The 17,460-nt window shown below is 42.9% G+C and overlaps 3 protein-coding genes across 3 annotated transcripts in view; 2 read left to right on the plus strand and 1 right to left on the minus strand.

The window, feature by feature from the left end:
* Positions 1–2,255, plus strand: part of vwa1 (von Willebrand factor A domain containing 1) — a 7,907-nt gene extending 5,652 nt beyond the window's left edge. The window contains exons 4-5 of the mRNA XM_080853820.1: positions 28–392; positions 668–2,255. Coding sequence (XP_080709946.1) covers positions 28–392; positions 668–696 — 394 coding nt within the window. The 3' untranslated portion in view covers positions 697–2,255. The remainder of the gene's footprint in view (positions 1–27; positions 393–667) is intronic.
* Positions 2,256–2,770: 515 nt separating this feature from the next.
* otud3 (OTU deubiquitinase 3) lies at positions 2,771–8,164 on the minus strand. The gene is made up of 8 exons (XM_080854541.1): positions 8,085–8,164; positions 5,385–5,702; positions 5,135–5,283; positions 4,919–5,031; positions 4,669–4,791; positions 4,265–4,394; positions 3,949–4,151; positions 2,771–3,590 (listed from the first exon to the last, which is right to left on the minus strand). Exons 2-8 carry the CDS (start codon positions 5,588–5,590, stop codon positions 3,426–3,428), a joined length of 1,089 nt encoding a protein of 362 aa, XP_080710667.1. The 5' UTR covers positions 5,591–5,702; positions 8,085–8,164; the 3' UTR covers positions 2,771–3,425.
* A 2,412-nt stretch (positions 8,165–10,576) lies between these two features.
* tmem240a (transmembrane protein 240a) lies at positions 10,577–17,347 on the plus strand (the record flags this gene model as incomplete). The annotated part of the gene is made up of 4 exons (XM_080853347.1): positions 10,577–10,633; positions 11,009–11,115; positions 14,072–14,280; positions 17,193–17,347. The coding sequence occupies 4 exons, from the start codon at positions 10,577–10,579 to the stop codon at positions 17,345–17,347; spliced, it is 528 nt and encodes a 175-aa protein (XP_080709473.1).
* Positions 17,348–17,460: the final 113 nt, after the last annotated feature.

Consider the following 17,460-nt stretch of genomic DNA (forward strand, 5'->3'; position numbering starts at 1 on the left):
CAAAATTCTTAAGCCGAAGTGGGTTTAACCTCCACCACGCCTTCATTTTATTTTTGTTTGCCTCCCTCTCTTTGCTCTCTCTCCCTTTCTGTCATTTGCTCTCTCTCTCGTAGTGTTGCCAGCCCTTGCGGATTTGCAGCTCACCACAGTGGGAAGTGACTCTGTCCAGGTCCAATGGAAGGGGGCGGAGGATGGGCTGCGCGGCTACTGGGTCACATGGGAGGGAGATCAAAGCCGGCCGAGTCAGGCGGGCGCCGGCTCCTCCCTGTACTTGCCGCCCACCTCCCTGACCACCACACTCAACAACATGCCGCCCAGCGCCCGCGTCTGCGTATCACCGGTCTACCGCACTGCCAGGGGAGAGGGTCTGTGCTGTTCCGCCAACTTCAAAGGTTAGTGCGAGTCCGTGTCATCAAGGCACTGACATCTTGGGCTTGAAAGTACAAATTAGGAAGTAAATACTAGTGTGCTCATCATACAAGCAATCATATGACAAATTGATAAATGGAAGCGCTATGAGTTTTGTTGGTCAGTTCAAAGTTCATCAAAGTCTGCACAACAAAAACAAGCACTGTGCACAGCTAAAGATATGGAAAATAATAAAGGAAAAATGCAATCATACACATGATTGGTGTTTACTCTATAACATGTATGCTCTTGTGTGCAGATGCTTTGACCTGGGGCTACAAGTCTTAGCCCATGTGATGTGCCCCTTGCAGAAGCTAGCCAATGAGCATCTTCGAATGGATGGGAGGATAGAGTTGGAGAAGGGAGACCAGACCTCTGAAATCACTGGAGCACTTATCACCAACAGACAGGAGGCCCCTGTCTTTTACTCACCCCGCACACATGCCTACACGCACGCCTGCACCCACACACACACACACACACACCCCCACACACACACACACACACACGTTAACAATCAGCACTTGGTTGCCTTTGACTGAAAACAGACCCTGAAACCTCAGAACTACCACTGGCATTTCCTTTGCGTCACTTCAAACACTCACTAATAGCACTACTGAAAGGTTCCGACTTTAGTAGCTACAGGTGCTCTTCGATTTCCTTTACGAAGGGAAAGGGGAATGTAAAAGAAAATTAAGTCTTACGGAATAGATTGCCCAGAGCCTTTGGATAATGTGGCCACAGTTACACAGAATACTCCCACTTCACTGTTACACACTTTGTAAAGGGAACAATAAGAAAAACCATGGGCATCATGATATAACCTCATGTTAACATGGGAGATGTGTAGCTTTTTATGAAGGGATAAAAAAACAAGGGCTGCAAATTTCTCCATCCCCGTGGCTTTTCTGCTCGCCAAAACCTCAGCAGTTAGTGAAATATCAGGGACGGACAGTTGGTTGCCCTCTTTTGAAAAACAGCTTGCAGATGTTCTTCGCCCAAAGATGTTACAGATGTTGTTGTGTAGTCGAGGGCTCGTTCCATAGTCACCCAGTCAGGAGCTTAGAGCTAAATCAGCAGTTACTCATTTAGGCAGTTTTGTGTATATAAAAAGCCACTGATTTTTTCCCTTGTGATTATACAAGTATGGCCTAGCACGTTTTTCAGCAGAACCACAGGAAGCACTTTCTCATGTGTTTACAAAGCTCTACTGCCTCCCTGTGGATTTTCCCATGATGTACTTGTTTCGCGCCTTTTAAGAGCTAATAACTATAGATGCACATGCACATACACATACTACTGCTACGTTAGACTGCCAGAAAATATGAAGATATCTGTATTGTAGGTTTATCCCAGTTTCTGTACCCGCAATAGAACATCTCCTGCAACATGCTTCTAAATGTCTGCTTTGGACAAATTGTCTTTGCCAGTCCAGAAGAATGGCAACTGGGAACATCTCTACTGGGGAATATATGATGGTCACCAGTGAAGATTGGCTTTTATTCATTGTTGGGCTGGCATATTATTTTTGACACACTGTTATACATTATTGTCCTAAGGCCCAGAGATTATTCGTTTTGCTGGTGCTAATCTAATGTAAAAGCTATGTTTAATACAGAACTCATGTAACATCTCTAGGTTTATAAAAAAAACAGTGTTTTTTCCAAAGCAGGTGCTCTCATCAAAGCAGTTCCACCTTCATTTTCTTACTATGCATTTGACTTTATACTTGACTGATTGTAGCCTTTCTAGTGTGTTTCGAGTGCTTACATTAAAGAATATAAATGTGTGACATGGGCCAGTGTGCAATTTACTGTAAATGACAGTGATTAAAGACAGTAGTTGTGCTTTGTTCACTCTGTATTTTACCTAAAGATCACTCATATCTCATTTTGTGAAGCTAAATTTGACTGACCTAGTATGGAGACAGAAAAGCAACCTTTGTTCTCACATTATATGTGCAGTTAGTAACTACAGCAGTTCTTGCTTACTTCCACAAGACAAACTAAATAATAATTTCTTTGAAAGCGTCTAGATTTGTTAACACAGCCGAATGTTTGCCGAAACTTTGACCATAGATTACAGAACCCAGGAGAGCCCGAGAGACATTCCTTTTTCCTTTTCTCGATAGCCGTTATGTCGTAAATCCAGCTTAGCTAAGGAATGCAAAAAGATATTTTATATATACTGTATATATATATATATATATATATATATATATATATATATATATATATATATATATATATATATATATACACACTGTATATGTATATATATATATATAAATTGCTTACAGCAGCTTTCAACGCCCACCACAGTATGCACATCATGTCAGATTCATTAAGATACTGATTCAGTATTGCCAACATTCTCGTTTATTGTCAGATTGCACTTCATTCCAAAGAAGAGATGAGGATTGCTCATTTGAAGAGTCCAAACAGAAGAAAAAGCCTTGAAGTTTGAGTTAGTTTAACCAGAAGCACTTGCATGTCCGGAGGAGCATGTGATGATTTAGTCCCAGAGGTAGGGGAAAGGCCATGGCTATAGCTTAACTGGTACACACCGAGATCATTCCCATCTGAAACCCCCATTAAGCAAACACATTCCTTAAATTCCCTTTCAGTTCTTAAATTCTTGCAGACTCTTTGGCTGAAATCAGGCAGAGTAAACTCTGATTGAGGAAAGAGGGAAAAAGATTGAAAAAAAAGCTTACTGTATGCAGTCGACTAGCCAGGCTGTGGCTCCACAAAGCAGTGAAGCCAGGCAGAAACACTCAAATACCAAAATAATTTGCACCATTCTCACACACTCACACACACTTGCACACACTTGCATACATGATTTAGTTCAAGAACACCTGAGAGAAGCATCAATGGGTCACTCCTCAATCCAAACACACGTGCAATGGTCTTCCTTTGCTTCGTCTTTATGGGTTCCATATAGAACAAAAGAACTGGTCTCAGAGCAGCTGTTTCCACACTCATGAGTGTACTTGCTACCATTCACCAATTGGCTTAGATGCTAAGAGTGTTAAGGGCGGGCACCAGAGTGACCTGCTCGGGTAAGTTCTGATTCTGGTCATGTGACCCTGTGGTCTGTTGGACCTTCTGCCGATGGCGCTCCTCCTGCCTCTTCTTCTTCTCCAGGCGCTGCTGCTCCTTCCTCTGTTTGTTAGAGACCTAGGGGAAGAGGGAGACAGTGGAAACTATTACGTCCAGTTTAATGTTCTCCCTATTTAGTCATATTTTCTCATGGTTGGATGGATTTTTCAGTGTTTTTCCTAGTCTTAATTTATTTATTTTTTGATTCTTTTCAATGTTAATTCTTTATACATGAGTTTTTATTTTATCCTTTTGAAGAGCCACATTCATCAGCAACATTGTTTACTGAACTCCAATAAACAGGACATATCCATTAACATGAATCACAAAAAAAAGAGGCGCAGTTACTGTAATACTGTTACACTCCTTCTGTCAAGTGCATCTACACTCTCAGCAACACGTAGTTTCAGAACACATTCACATTTCAGAATGATACCTTGGCTTTCTGCACAGTGCTGCCTTCTGATGGTGCCGTCTTGTCACTGCTCTCGGTAGCCATGCAGCGACATTCAGGGTGGTGTGCCTCCGTCTCCGAATCACAGTGGGCGTCGCAGCTTCGGTTGCTGAGATCGGGCTCCAGCCACTCGGCGTGGCACGGCTGCGTGGCGGCACTTGAGTGACACAGATTCTCTCCTTGACCTGCGATGGGAATGACATGCCAGTTAAGAAGGGGGGTAGGGGGAGAGAAGGGGGCCGCCCCAAGGGCATGCCGAGGCGGGTTAGGGGCCAGACTGACAGGCTGATTGACTGACCGTTGGCACTGGCGCTCCTGAGAGAGCTGAGGATCACATCCTCGTCCTCGGAGGGGGAGGATGGCGGGCCCGTGTGCATCTCTAGCTGGTCGTCTCCAAACTCGTGCTGCCTCCGGGACTTATTCAGGTTCTGCCATTTCAGAGCCAGTGGGAAAGAATTTAGGTCAACAAATGGGAGATGTGGACAGATACGACAGTTCCAGGAAAGCGTATTTTAAAATCAGCTTAACTGCAGAACAGTACATGATGACACCCATTTCTGATATTTCATGGGGTTTAGCAATGTTTATTTATTGGATTCTGTGATGTAAATGCATATTACAGGAAGGGTGATGACAAAAAAGTGAGAATGCAAGGGTAAATAAATAAAAACAAATGGAGAAGGACATTCAATGGTTACAAACCTCAATACGTAGATGAGATGGGCTTTCAGAGTTGTCACCAATGTGTCTCACACTGTCATAATGGTCTCCATAACGATAAGCAATGTGAAGTTCTCGACAAAGCTGCTTCTCAGACCCATTTATCTAAATGAAAAAACAATATCATATTTTTATATACATAAATGTTACATGGACAAACATTTAAAATATCAAATAGATTAATGTGCCAAATGAACCAGTCACAGAATAAAGCAGGAAAACTGATGTTCACCTCCCACAATGGAGCATTCAACTGATGAATCACGACCTTAACCTCCTGGTTGCGAGCAAAGGACACTATTGCGTCGTTCCCTGCAAACATCCCCGGCTGGGAGAGATTTGACACTATAATACAAAAAAAAAAACTAGTCATCATTTTGAGCTTGGTTAGGTCCTTTGAATTTCATTTTTTCCACTACACTCCTTCATAATGTTCCTGTAATCTCACAGTGTTGTGTGAAGGGCACTTCATCCTCCAGAAAAGGCTCAAAGTCATGCCGGTGGTCACTAATGTACTGAACGGTCTCCTGGCGCAGACGCAGGTGACTTCGCGAGTGTCCCTCCAGTTGGTCCCCGAGCGCACGGAACAAGCAGTTCCTAGGGGGGGATGGGGAGATTGACAGATTAGCAAATTAGCAGCCCAACAAACACAGGCAAAGGTCAACCGTGGCACGAAAGGTGCAATCCTTGAACCTTACCCATCCCCAGGGACCTCTCTCAGCTTCAGGCCAAGAGCTTGGAGCTGGTTGGAGAAACTGACAAACTCCTCGCCCTCGTCCGCCCCCGGTGGGCGATTCTTCCTGTCTTTGGCCAGAGCCCGGCGGGCCGCACGCTCATCACGCTTCCTCTCCAAGTCATACTTCCTGTTTCCTCGCACCGGCTTGGCAGACTGCTTCCTAGACATGGTTGTGCTCTGTCAGCCAATTGCAATTACTTGGAAATTATTTATACTCTGGGGCAACCAGTAGATGGAGAAGATCACTCTATATCAATCAAATGATGATGTATATGGCAACCTAGAGAAGAAAAAAGATGGAAAGTGGGAGTCAATGAATTACAGGGCCCATACAAATGCAAAAAATAAATAAATAATAATTTAAAAAAATGTACACCACCATTCAAAGTGCGCTAAAAGTGGTATGTAAAAACATACTATCAAACTATAAGTATCCTGATGTAGATTTTTAAAATGTCATGACAAGTGTAAGAAAAAACTAAACCATCACAGAAATGCTATTAGGCATGTAAAATGTCTCTACACTATGTACTGTGCATTCTGAGTATTTAGACCCCTTCAGTTTTTCCGCATTTTGTTAAGTTGCAGGCTAATGCTAAAATGGTTTCCATAAATTTGTCCTCATTTCCTTCCTTTTAAAACTGAAATATCACATTCACATAGGCTTAAGTATTCAGACGCTTTACTCAGTAGACTCAGTTGAAGCACCTTTGGCAGCAATTACAGCCTTCGTGGGTATGACCCCCAAGATTTGCACACCTGGATTTTTTTTATTTTTTGGCCATTGTTTTCTGCAGATCCAATGTCAGGTTGGATGGGGGACCGTCAGTGGACAGCCATGTTTAAGTCTCTCCAGAGGTGAATCAGGTTCAAGTCAGGGCCACGCTGGGACATTAACAGAGTGATCCCTAAGCCACTCCTGCATTCTTTGGCTGTGTGCTTACGGCCGTTATCCTGTTGTAAGGTGAACTTTAGGCCCAGTCTGAGGTCCCAAGCACTCTGTACCGGGTTTTCATTTAGGACATCTCCGTAGTTTGCTCCGTTCAGCTTTCCGCTCAACCCTGACGAGTCGCCCAGTCCCTGCCACTGAAAAACTCCCCCAAAGCATGATGCTGCCACCACCATGCTTAACCATTGGGATTGTATTTGGCAGCCTGCAGGTGAGGAGCAGTGCCTCGTTTCCTCCAGACATGAAACTTATCGAGGTCAAACAGTTCAGCCTTGGTTTCATCAGATCAGAGAATCTTGTTCTTTTGCAAACTCCAAAGCTGGCTTTCCTCTGTCTTTCACTCAGGAGGGGCTTCTGTCTGGTCACTCTGCCATAAAGCCAACTCGGTGGAGCTTCTTCTCTTCTTCCATCTCCACACAGGATCGCTGGAGCTCAGCCAAAGTTACCATCAGGTTATTGGTCACCTTGGAAGAGGTTATTTCCTGGTTATTTCCAACTTCTTCCATTTAGGAATTAGAAGGCCACTGTGCTCTTGGTAACCTTCAATGCAGCATAACATTTTGTAGCCTTCCCCAGAGCCTGGCAGACACAATCCTGTCTCTAAGCTCTGTAGGTAGTTTATTCAACCTGGTGATTTTTGCTCTGTCCATTGTCAGCTTTAAGACCTTATATAGACAGGTGTGTGCCTTTCCAAATCATGGCCAATCAATTTAATTGACTCCAATTATGGTGCAGAAACGTCTCATGATCGAGAGAATTAAGGGACGCCTGAGCCAAATTTCAAGTACCATAGCAAAAGGTCTAAACGTCAATGTGATATTAGTTTTTCCTTTTTAATACATTTGCAAAAAAAATATAACATTCTGTTGTTGCTCTGTCATTATGGGGTATTGAGTGTTGCTTGATGAGGGGGGAGGAAATAATTTTATTATTTTTAGCAAAAGGCTGCAACATAACAAAAAGCAAAAAAAAACTGAAAGGGTCTAAATAACGTTACTTCCTTGGATGCACTTTACTAACTGACAGGTTGAGATGCTTTCTTTGTGGAACATTTTTAATTCGTGTTATAATCCATCAGATGAAGATTGTTGACCGAATAGTGACTATCGAGGTTGTGCAAATTCCATACCATGTAGCATATTAAACAGCGTTCCGAACCCCGTTTTAAACTTGTCAATGGTCCGGTTAATAACAATCTTACTATCATAATCTTCATAGATGTGGTATGACAACATATTGTGCAACTGAGTTATTAATTAGCATATAGACGTGCATAGAACATAGTAAACAATTCTTAGTTTACCTACCAGCTGTTATATTACGTCACACAACCTCGTCTATCAAACTTCTTTCTGCATGCTAACAGCAGGCCTAACAACGATTAAATTGCTACATGAACATTCCCATTGTCCTGTGTCCTCAACATGGAAATGCATCTGCTGTTCATGAAAAACATATTTCAAAGCTGTTTAGACATTCCATTATCGCTGACATGTTTTAGCGATGCGTACCATTATGAGCTACCAAATATCGATAGCCTTCTTGCTATCATTACTAGCAACATCGCTAGCTAGCTAGCTTGGTTGGTTGGCTGTCTGAAACTCAAGTAATGCAAATAAAAGCCCGGAATTCATATTATTTATCTACTTTAGAATAGACAGCATGTTTATAGGTTGTAGCGAACTAAAGTACTGCAGTGTAATCAAAACTTACATTCTCCGACGAAAGCGAAGCCCCAAACAGCCCTGACGCAAAGTTCCAACTTGAAAACGAAAATGCCTACCTTACTAACTAGCTAGCTTGTTTTTAGCCACATACCAGAACTTCCGGTATTATTACGGTGGCCTCGTTACTACAATTTGTATTAAAATACAATTGTACCATCTCTCGTTGAATAGACGGACAGATCTTCAGGGAAAAAATACAGAAATAAAACATAGCCTACCATGCAATAGGCTACACACTTGAATCACACATTTGTAATCGTATGGGCCTATTAAAAATAATGATAATACAAATAATAATAATAATAATAATAATAGTAATAATAACTAGCCTATATTTTTCAATTTTGTTGCAGTTTACACTGTGTGCGTCTTTTTAATCAAAAACATATTGTTTTATATGCTACCACACATACTGTTTGGACATCTTTGATGGAATAGGACAACCAAGTAACACACAGGCCTAAGAACTCTGTGAAAAAAAATATTCAAAGTAGGCTATGCATAGAGTTTAAAAGGTAATTTGTCAATTTGACTCATAGTTCTGTCTGAAATCTCAGTGTTTGTGTGAGGTGGGAGGGGAGATTTATGAGTCGAAGTAAGAAATGTGCCCTGGGTCTCATCTTTCCAGACTATTCATCTAGTTTTTCCTCTCACCAGTGTGAATCGCCTCTGCCCATCTTAGCCCTGAGTTCCTCTTGACACGAAACAGTTGGAGGGACATCTTATGTGGGAGGTGTGTGTGGGTTGAGAGTGCGCACAGCACTTTGCTTCGGGTGGTTGTAGGACGATTCACTTATGAAAGCAGAAACCAAAAAATGTCAGAGCATGGGATAATTAAGTCACGGGACCTCAGTAGCAGGTGCTCTCCAGGGTCCTGAAAAAGGAATGCAGGTCATTTGAATTATAGACATTAGAACCATGGCCAAAAGTCACTATATCATGACGTATTTTCGGTGGTTGAAATGTTTTTGTGTACCAATTTATTTCCACCCACGTCCATGCACCTTAGTTTAGGTTGCTTAGACTATACAATGTCAGCCGGGATACTTTATCGTTTCAAAGGCTAAATACATTTTACAGGATACTCTGACCCTGAAGAGCTCGACTTTCACTTTCAATTTGGAAACTTGCATCAGCAGTTCGAAAGGTGTTTGGTTAGCAATATCAATATATGTCATGGCAGTTGTCATTTTTGTCTCTTTCGTTTCTTAAAATGTAATATACCGAACATATGTCCCAGTAGAATGCCGAACACAGTGCTGTTTTGGACCTATAGAAAATGAGCTGGGCGCTGTGAACAAGCAGAACGAAATGGCGCAGAATCCAAACCAACTGCAACGAGAGAGAGGGAGAGAGGAGGGAGAGAGAGAGAGAGAGAGAGAGAGAGAGAGAGAGAGAGAGAGAGAGAGAGATAGAGATAGAGAGAGAGAGAGGGGGGGGGGGAGAGAGAACGCGCGCGAGAGAGAAAGAGCAATAGAGAAATTCCACGAATATTGTTTCCATGCACGTTTTTACGAACAATGTGATTGTATATATTCACAGCGTTCACCGCTGTGACTGACAGGTTATGCTGGAGCTACATAAAAAGTAAATAAAGTAACCGCTCCAAATTCTTGCTCACTCCTTCACCCATCAACCCCGCCCTCTCTTCCATTCTCTCGCCCCTCTCACGCACAAACGCACACATAGACGCACACGCACTGCCAAACGATAGAGAAAGCTTCGGGCTGTGATGGCTAAAATAAGATGGTTTAATCATGACTCTGGCTCTAGGCGGTAATGCAGATGCGAATGCCTGATCTCAACTGGACGCAAAGGAGGGAGGATCTCAGACTCGTCCTCCAGCATAATCAACATTCATTTTTCGAAAGTAGCTTGTGTGACGCGAAGATGCAGTGGCAGACATGACAACGCTGACCCTATAGATTATTCTTGAAAAACCTCTTCTCCAGAAAGATAATTGTGAATCAGTGGAGTCATAACCAAGCGTTTGGTGTAGGCCTATATTAAAACATGGACACCCCATGCGCTTCACTTTAAGGACCGACAACTGGCTCATCTTTTGCTCTCTATTTTTTTCTTGATGAAATTCTGAATGAATTTGGAGCGCAACAGAAAAAGACAATCATCGCATTACTAATCAGGGTAGGACCAGTCTCTCCAGCACCCTCCAACGACGTGCCCGGCACAGGACTACGGAATCAGCGGTACGGCAGCATCAAGCCAACGCATATCTGGATGGGGGAGAGAACCGTGATCGCGAGGGTAATAAAAGGGGGACAGTGAGACCGGGCCACCCCAACCTTATGCACCGTACGGACGTATTTCAAGCTGGCGAGCTCAGGACTGAGAGTCAGGTGCAGTAAGGGCGCATCAATGAGCGTCTCCTCTCGGGACAGAGAGCTCTGAGCTTATCCAGATCCATTGAAAAGACACGGGTACGCAGGGGAAGAGGCAACGGCGAGTTAGGAAGTTTTGATGCATATGATCACAACCACCATGATTTTCATGATCCTTGGTGCCTCTGTTGTAATGGTAAGGGAATTTCCTGTGCACTTTCACCTTTTCACAATTCAAATGCAAACCAGTTTATTTTTTTCAGTTTAAAAGAAATAAGCAATCAATGGGATGTAACAACAGGCTCGTCCTGTGGCACTAAGAAAATAATTAGCTACTGTATAGAAATAAATCGGACCCCTATGGAGTAGCCTACCTACATCCATAATTACCTCAACTATAAATAAATAATCAAGTCTCTTCCCTTCAGTATTTTTGTGTTTGTCCATTTTATAAATAATTTCTGTACTCGTTTTCCGTAACAGTGCCCTATACTATAGCTGTCTATGTAGCGGTTGTTCTGTTAGAAATAGTGCTTGTCATGTCCCGGTTGACTCGAATTGTTCTTTGCAGGCGATAGCGTGTTTAATGGACATGAACGCACTACTGGATCGCTTTCACAACTACATCTTACCGCATTTACGAGGAGAGGACCGCGTCTGTCATTGCAACTGTGGAAGGTACATTTCATATGATTTTAATAGAGGGCCTACATTTTAAACCAACAAATGTTATCATCAGGCGCAGTGGCATTTCTCCAGCCAATAATAACAGCTCCTAGGCCTGTCACTGGACGATTCCTGGTGCTGAACCGTTCGAAAGCGAACATGGTCCATCTTATAAACACTGCATTTGTAATGCAAATCCACAATTCTATTACAAACAGTACATTACAACAAAACATTTAAACGAAGCCAGACACGAGGCTTGATTTGACGTTGGTGTGGAATGGAATCTCCTTCGTTTCTCTGCATGGCTTTTCTGCGTATAAAGGTGTTTCTCTGAGCTTGCCTCACGGATTTGGGATTTCGCAGTCTTGTCTTTTAGATAAGGGTCGATGAAGGCAAAATATTTGCACATCTTATATCGTAGAATGCATAGAAATACGATAAGGCGAGAGAGTTCAGACGGAGAGCTGCATATGCAGGTTTTATAGCCTACTTTACAGAATCTGTATAGTATACGGATTAATACCAGTAGGGTTGAAGAGTGAAACCTTATGTCAAGCGACAACACGGGGTTACCAGTGGTTCAGAGTTAAGAATCACGCGTAAACATCACTTTTCATAGGATTATGAGCTGCCTCGCCTAAATTATTATCCGCTAAATTGTGGAATGGCATTCCTTCAATCCTCTAGCAACACTGGTCATATGGCTAGTCTTTTTGTCCAATTACTTTAATATCACACCATAGACTTGGACAACTGCACTAGGCTGTCAACCTACTTTTTATTTTCACTGAAAGAGCTACTTTATTCCAGTTTTCCATGGTTTTCGTTGGAAATGTGTCAGCTCATTTGATAAAGAGATATTAAACTGGGTCATCCTTAAAATGATAATAGCTTCCTAAAGAACACATAGAGATAAAAAGGAAGATGTTCTGTCAGTGTTTGTAACACAGTGTTATCAGAACAATGACTAACTAACTATTTTGCTGGTCTGGTGCCTACATGGTCATTGCATAATGGATGGTCTTATTTGATGAGTATTCTCACAGATGGTATTATACACCGCTTCACATGTTTGCTCCATGTGTGCTTACTGAACACAATGAACCGAGATTGCCTGAGGTTCACAGATTTGTAAAATAGGTTGCAAAGTGTTTCAATCTGATTTGTTCCAAGTTCAGCAAGGTCTTGACTTTAAGCATTCTTTATCACTGGATAAATACTGTTTGTGAAGCCCTTACATGAGCTGAAAGATCCCACAATGTTACAGTAGCTCCCTAATTCAGTACTTAAGCATTGTCAGGTCAACTGTTTTAGAAAGCAATATACAATTCAATCTTTGTCTTTACCTGAACGTGTGCTTTTCTATTCCTACATTTTTAACATACACAGTGCATGACCCTCCGAATGTCCAGCTGTTGATAATTTAATGTTTGACTTGTAGAGGCGTTTCAGAGATGTGTGTCTCTCTGTGTTGTTGTCAGTGGCTTTATGTAATTAAAGCCTTTTAACATATTCGATGATCATGGCATGAAACTGGGCACAGATTAAAGGCCACTGCAATATTTACAATAGTAATCCCTCTGTGTGAGGTTGCATTGTGACTTCTAATGTTCTAGTTAAGTCAGTGACAACAAAGACACATCATATAGATATAGTGAAATTCACATGATACATTTGTCACACCTAATCACCGGTTATTACAACATTTCCATGACATCTACTCCCCTTTAATTTAGAGCTGGGAGGTTTGGGGATTCTATGAAAAGTGGAAGCACTTTGTCCATGTAAGGAGAGCAATTGGTAATACTTTCCATCAACTACTGTCAATGCCCAGTGTGTTTGATTTGTGAGAAGGTTATCATTCTTGTCCATAAAATCTGAGCGGTCTAAGGGAGAAGCTTTCTCCATGAAGCCCACTGCTGGTTAAAAAGCCCTGGGAGTGAAATGAGCCACAGAGCGTATTGCTCAAACATTGCAGTCATCATATGGCTGTTTCATCTGTTCGCAATTGTGTACGTACGCATGGATGCAGTTGGGTACATGTGCATGTTGTTGTATGCCATCGGTGAGAGACATTGTTTCTGTAACCCAATGCAGCAACACATATGCTTTGGTTGAGACATACTCTTTGTGACGTTGTGTAGAAGTAGCAGGGGAAATATCATAACGATGTATAGTAACTGAGCCTTTAGTTTCAGTACAAACTAACAAACTAAGTATTAAATCATGTCCTGCCTAATTTTAAGCTACACCATTTGTCTGCAAATTGTGTTGGTACTAGGTTGAAGAAAACACAGATACCCACAGGGCAACAGCAATATTTTCTGCAAAGGTTGAAAGTGTTGTAGCATTTCAATGTGAGATCTTTTTGAGAGTACTGTCAGAATTAAACTGTGATTTCCTTTTGGAAATGTATTAAAAGACAATCAATTTAACCTTACCAACCACAAAAAGCATGTTTCCAGGCACAACTCCCCCCCCCCAAAAAAACCCCTCCAAAAAACAAACAAAAAAACAGGATCTTCAGGCAAGCAGTGACACACATTTGTTACATAACACACATCAAAGCTTAAAAAAGAAAAGCTTGCTTTATTTAGTTAGATTTGTGAGCCTTTAGTAGTTCTGGTTCCAAGCAGAAGTTCAGAGTACTTCCTTTGTTCATAGTTTTCCTTTAAAGTTTACAGGTCTCCCCTTAACTTTGGTGCCTGTGTCTGTCTAGCTTAAGACTTGGGAGTCTCTGTCACTTCTCATCTGAGACAGAACGCTGGCTTTCTGACACACCCAGATCAGTGTTTACCTGTACTTTACACCGCTCTCTTGCTTACCCTTTCCTTTCAGTTATTTCGACATCTATTTATTCATTTTGCTGGTAGCCTAAACCCCCTTCAGTGTCCCCTCTGATAAATCACCCAGTCACCCGGTGCCTTACAACTCCTCTTAACATCTTCACTCTCCCACATTACAGGCACCATGTTCACTATGTGATACCGTATGATGGGGACCACTCCCTGGTGGACTCGTCGGAGAACTACTTTGTGAGTGACAGCGTGACCAAGCAGGAGATGGACCTGATGCTGGGCCTGCTCCTGGGCTTCTGCATCAGCTGGCTGCTGCTGTGGCTGGATGGGGCTCTGCACTGCGCCGTCAGGGCCTGGAGGGCCAGTCGCTACTACGGTGAGCAGTTCAGAGGAGGGTGTAGTGTTGGGGAGAGAAATGATGGAAGGCAGAGACACATTGACAGTTTAGCTACATTGGTTCCTTGTTGGCAAAAAGAGTAGACTACATTTGAATATTACTTTAATGGTGAGAGGCTATGAATATTATCAGAGATGCTGTGTGAGGCTTTGAAGGTGAAGCTTTGAGGGATCCTGTATGAATGCAAACTAGTGGACCCATAGGGTGCAAGACTGCATACTTTTATTTTAGTGTGTAAAAGAACCTAACCCTAGATTCAAGAAAGGTTTTTCAAAAATGTTAAAGTGGAAAATCTGCTGTCAGAACTGCAATGGAGTGACTTTTGATTGGGTGCCACTTACACAAAAATGACAGTTCTAAATGCCCTGCTATCCTTCTATTCTAATGCAGAAGGTTAGCTGTTATCATTTGGTAACATGTGTGGGGTATTATTGATCGCTGATAGTGTTTGATAGTGACTGATGCTGGCTATTAAGGAGAAAAGAACATTTGACCCTTTTCTCATCAAACTGATGGTTTCATTAACATTCACAACACCGGCTAAAACATCAGTTTGCTTTAATTACCCTTGCACATTGCGGTATGACAGCTCACATGAGACAGAGCGTGTGACCACAGGAACAAAATGCTGGCAGGGTCTTTGTAACCGCATAGTCCTTCAGGGGCTAAGTGATAGCCATGTGGAGACTGGGAGCTGGAGTGGAGCTTTTAGAAGAAAACACTTCCAGATTTACCATGTTCAAATATCCCACAGGGAGCCTGTTAGAGGACTGCACAGTCGAGATACCGAGAGATGAGAAGAGGGGCAACCCACACCAAGACAAAAGAGAGAGAGAGAGAGAGAGAGAGAGAGAGAGAGAGAGAGAGAGAGAGAGAGAGAGAGAGAGAGAGAGAGAGAGAGAGAGAGAAATAACAGGCAGGGCTGATGTGCACGAACAACATACTCCCATGACAGATTCAAGTTCAGCATGAAGAGGGCAGCTCATAATACACCGCACGACAAGGCTCAGAGGCAGATTGATGTGCTTATAACCATATACAGCACATAAAACACTGCAGTGAGCACAAACCTATATCTCCTACATGCATGATGAGAGCTAGCAGAGCTGGGTAGCATCTACAATCAAGCACTATGTACTACTATACTATAATCAAGCTCCGTTTTCAATGGAGCCAGGGAGGAACAAAAGGGATGAGGCTGGTGTGAAATGTGTCTCAGAAGGAATGTGGGGGATCCCCCTGAAGTGGTGCACTCACAGCAGCCAGTGAGAGTGTGACGTGGAAGGCAGGTCAGGCTCATTTAGCCTCCCTGAGATGGGGGGAGAAGGTGAGGCTGATGGAGTACGATGTGCAGGCTGAAGGCAGGTGGGGGTAGGGATGATGGTGTAGGTGGGGTTGGGGAGGTGGTGGCGGTGAGGGGAGATACTGCCATACCCCCACCCCCAACGCCTCCACACACACACACACACACACACACACATCCACACTCTCGCCTGCACCCTCGCTCTTCTCGGCGAGCTATAAATAGACCAAGAGCAGCTGGAAAGAGAAGGCGAGCGAGGGAGAGACATGTGTGAGGACACACATACACACACCTTGCACGCAAATACACAGACACACATTCCCTTGCACAGAAATACACACGCATATACATACATGCCGCATCTAGTGTAACACATTGATTTCTTGAATCCTCTCTCACTCTTCATTCTTTCCTTCTCCATCTTTAATAGATCACCTCCAGCTCACTGCAGTATATCCTTGACATATACCTTCCCTCTTAATCAGTTTTCCATTTGCTAATTCTTTCTCTTTTCCCAATCCAAATTCAATAGTTTTGGCAGGGGTGTGACATTTAGAAGAATCTTTCATTAAAATCAAAATAGCATGATTAGAAAATTGAGAATGACAATAATAGAAATTGATGACTGAGCACAAATGCTTCCCTATCTAGTATTCTTCTATTTGCACAAAGGATGCTTTCCCCCGCCCTGCTTCCTGCATTACATTAGTGTTACAATTCTGGCTGCTCCATCTCCATTGCCTTCTTTTTTCATTCAAATCAGGAAGAAAATAAAAAAAGAAGAAGAAAAAAACGCGCCCCTTATTCTGGCGTTCTCTGGATACCCTTCACAGCAGTCCTTGTAGATGGCATACCCATTCACTGCTATAAATAACTCTGCTCCCCACACCCCCCTGCCCGCCAGCAACTCCTTCCAGCTCCCACCACCACCCCCCTCCCCCCATCCATCCCCCACTCCCCTCACCACTTCCATCAGGGTGATGTGTAACCGGCTGTGTTGTCTGTGGATCTCTCATCCCCCTCTCTCTCTCTCTGTCCCGCCACTCCTTCCCGTCAGTCCAAAGCCCCCTTGGCACAACTAGTGCTTTCTGTGCAAGCTAAGAAAATGAAATGGACACCTTAAGAAAGATAATGATTTTATTTTCATTTCTCTTATTTCCTAAAATTACACCGTAATTGTAAAATATACTACTTTGTAGTAAGAGCTCAAGGGGTGAGTTCATTTAGAATGTGTTGTATCCCATTTCCACAACCATTATACCTCTGACACATCTCTTTATTTAACTATTCTTACTCTCTCCTCTAAAGCAGGCAACAGTACATGGATATACAAAGATGTATCTACAATTAACCATGTCTTTATACCTAGTTGTAAAATGTATAAAGTGTGACATTTAAATGTTGAATATGGACTACCCATTCACATGTATTATACAAAACAACAGAATGGCAGTCATCTTTAGTCTAGTGGAAAAACAAACCCTGAGGTCTAAACAGCAAAGAGTATGCCCTTAATGAAGTCTGCTCCATTTTTGAGTGTCCTACTTCTATGTCTCGCAACCTCATTTTGTCTCTTTCCTGCTTCCAGACACCCCTTCCTGGTCATGGCTCCCACAGTTCTGTAACCTGCGAGACCTGCGCAGACGTGCACAGCTGCGGCAGCTTGAGGATAACAGCGGCAACATGGTGCACATCAAGCAGAAGCTCTACCACAATGGTCACCCCAGTCCCCGTCACCTCTGACTCTTGACAGTGTTATTGCCAAACTGCCCCATTGCCAACTGCTGCCTCAGAGACCCACTGTCACGGGCCCGTCACTGTCAGTACCACCTCCTAGACTCTTTGAATCTCCCCTC

Source organism: Sprattus sprattus (assembly GCF_963457725.1).
Source record: "Sprattus sprattus genome assembly, chromosome: 16".
In the NCBI taxonomy this organism is placed as follows: domain Eukaryota; kingdom Metazoa; phylum Chordata; class Actinopteri; order Clupeiformes; family Clupeidae; genus Sprattus; species Sprattus sprattus.

Excerpts from the sequence above, each read along its gene's own strand:
- otud3 (XM_080854541.1), bottom strand. The coding sequence starts at position 5,590 with ATGTCTAGGAAGCAGTCTGCCAAGCCGGTGCGAGGAAACAGGAAGTAT. Across the intron at positions 4,395-4,668 it reads CATCTCATCTACGTATTGAG|AACCTGAATAAGTCCCGGAG; the intron begins GTTTGTAACCAT and ends CTGAAATGGCAG. Across the intron at positions 3,591-3,948 it reads GCACTGTGCAGAAAGCCAAG|GTCTCTAACAAACAGAGGAA; the intron begins GTATCATTCTGA and ends CTCTTCCCCTAG.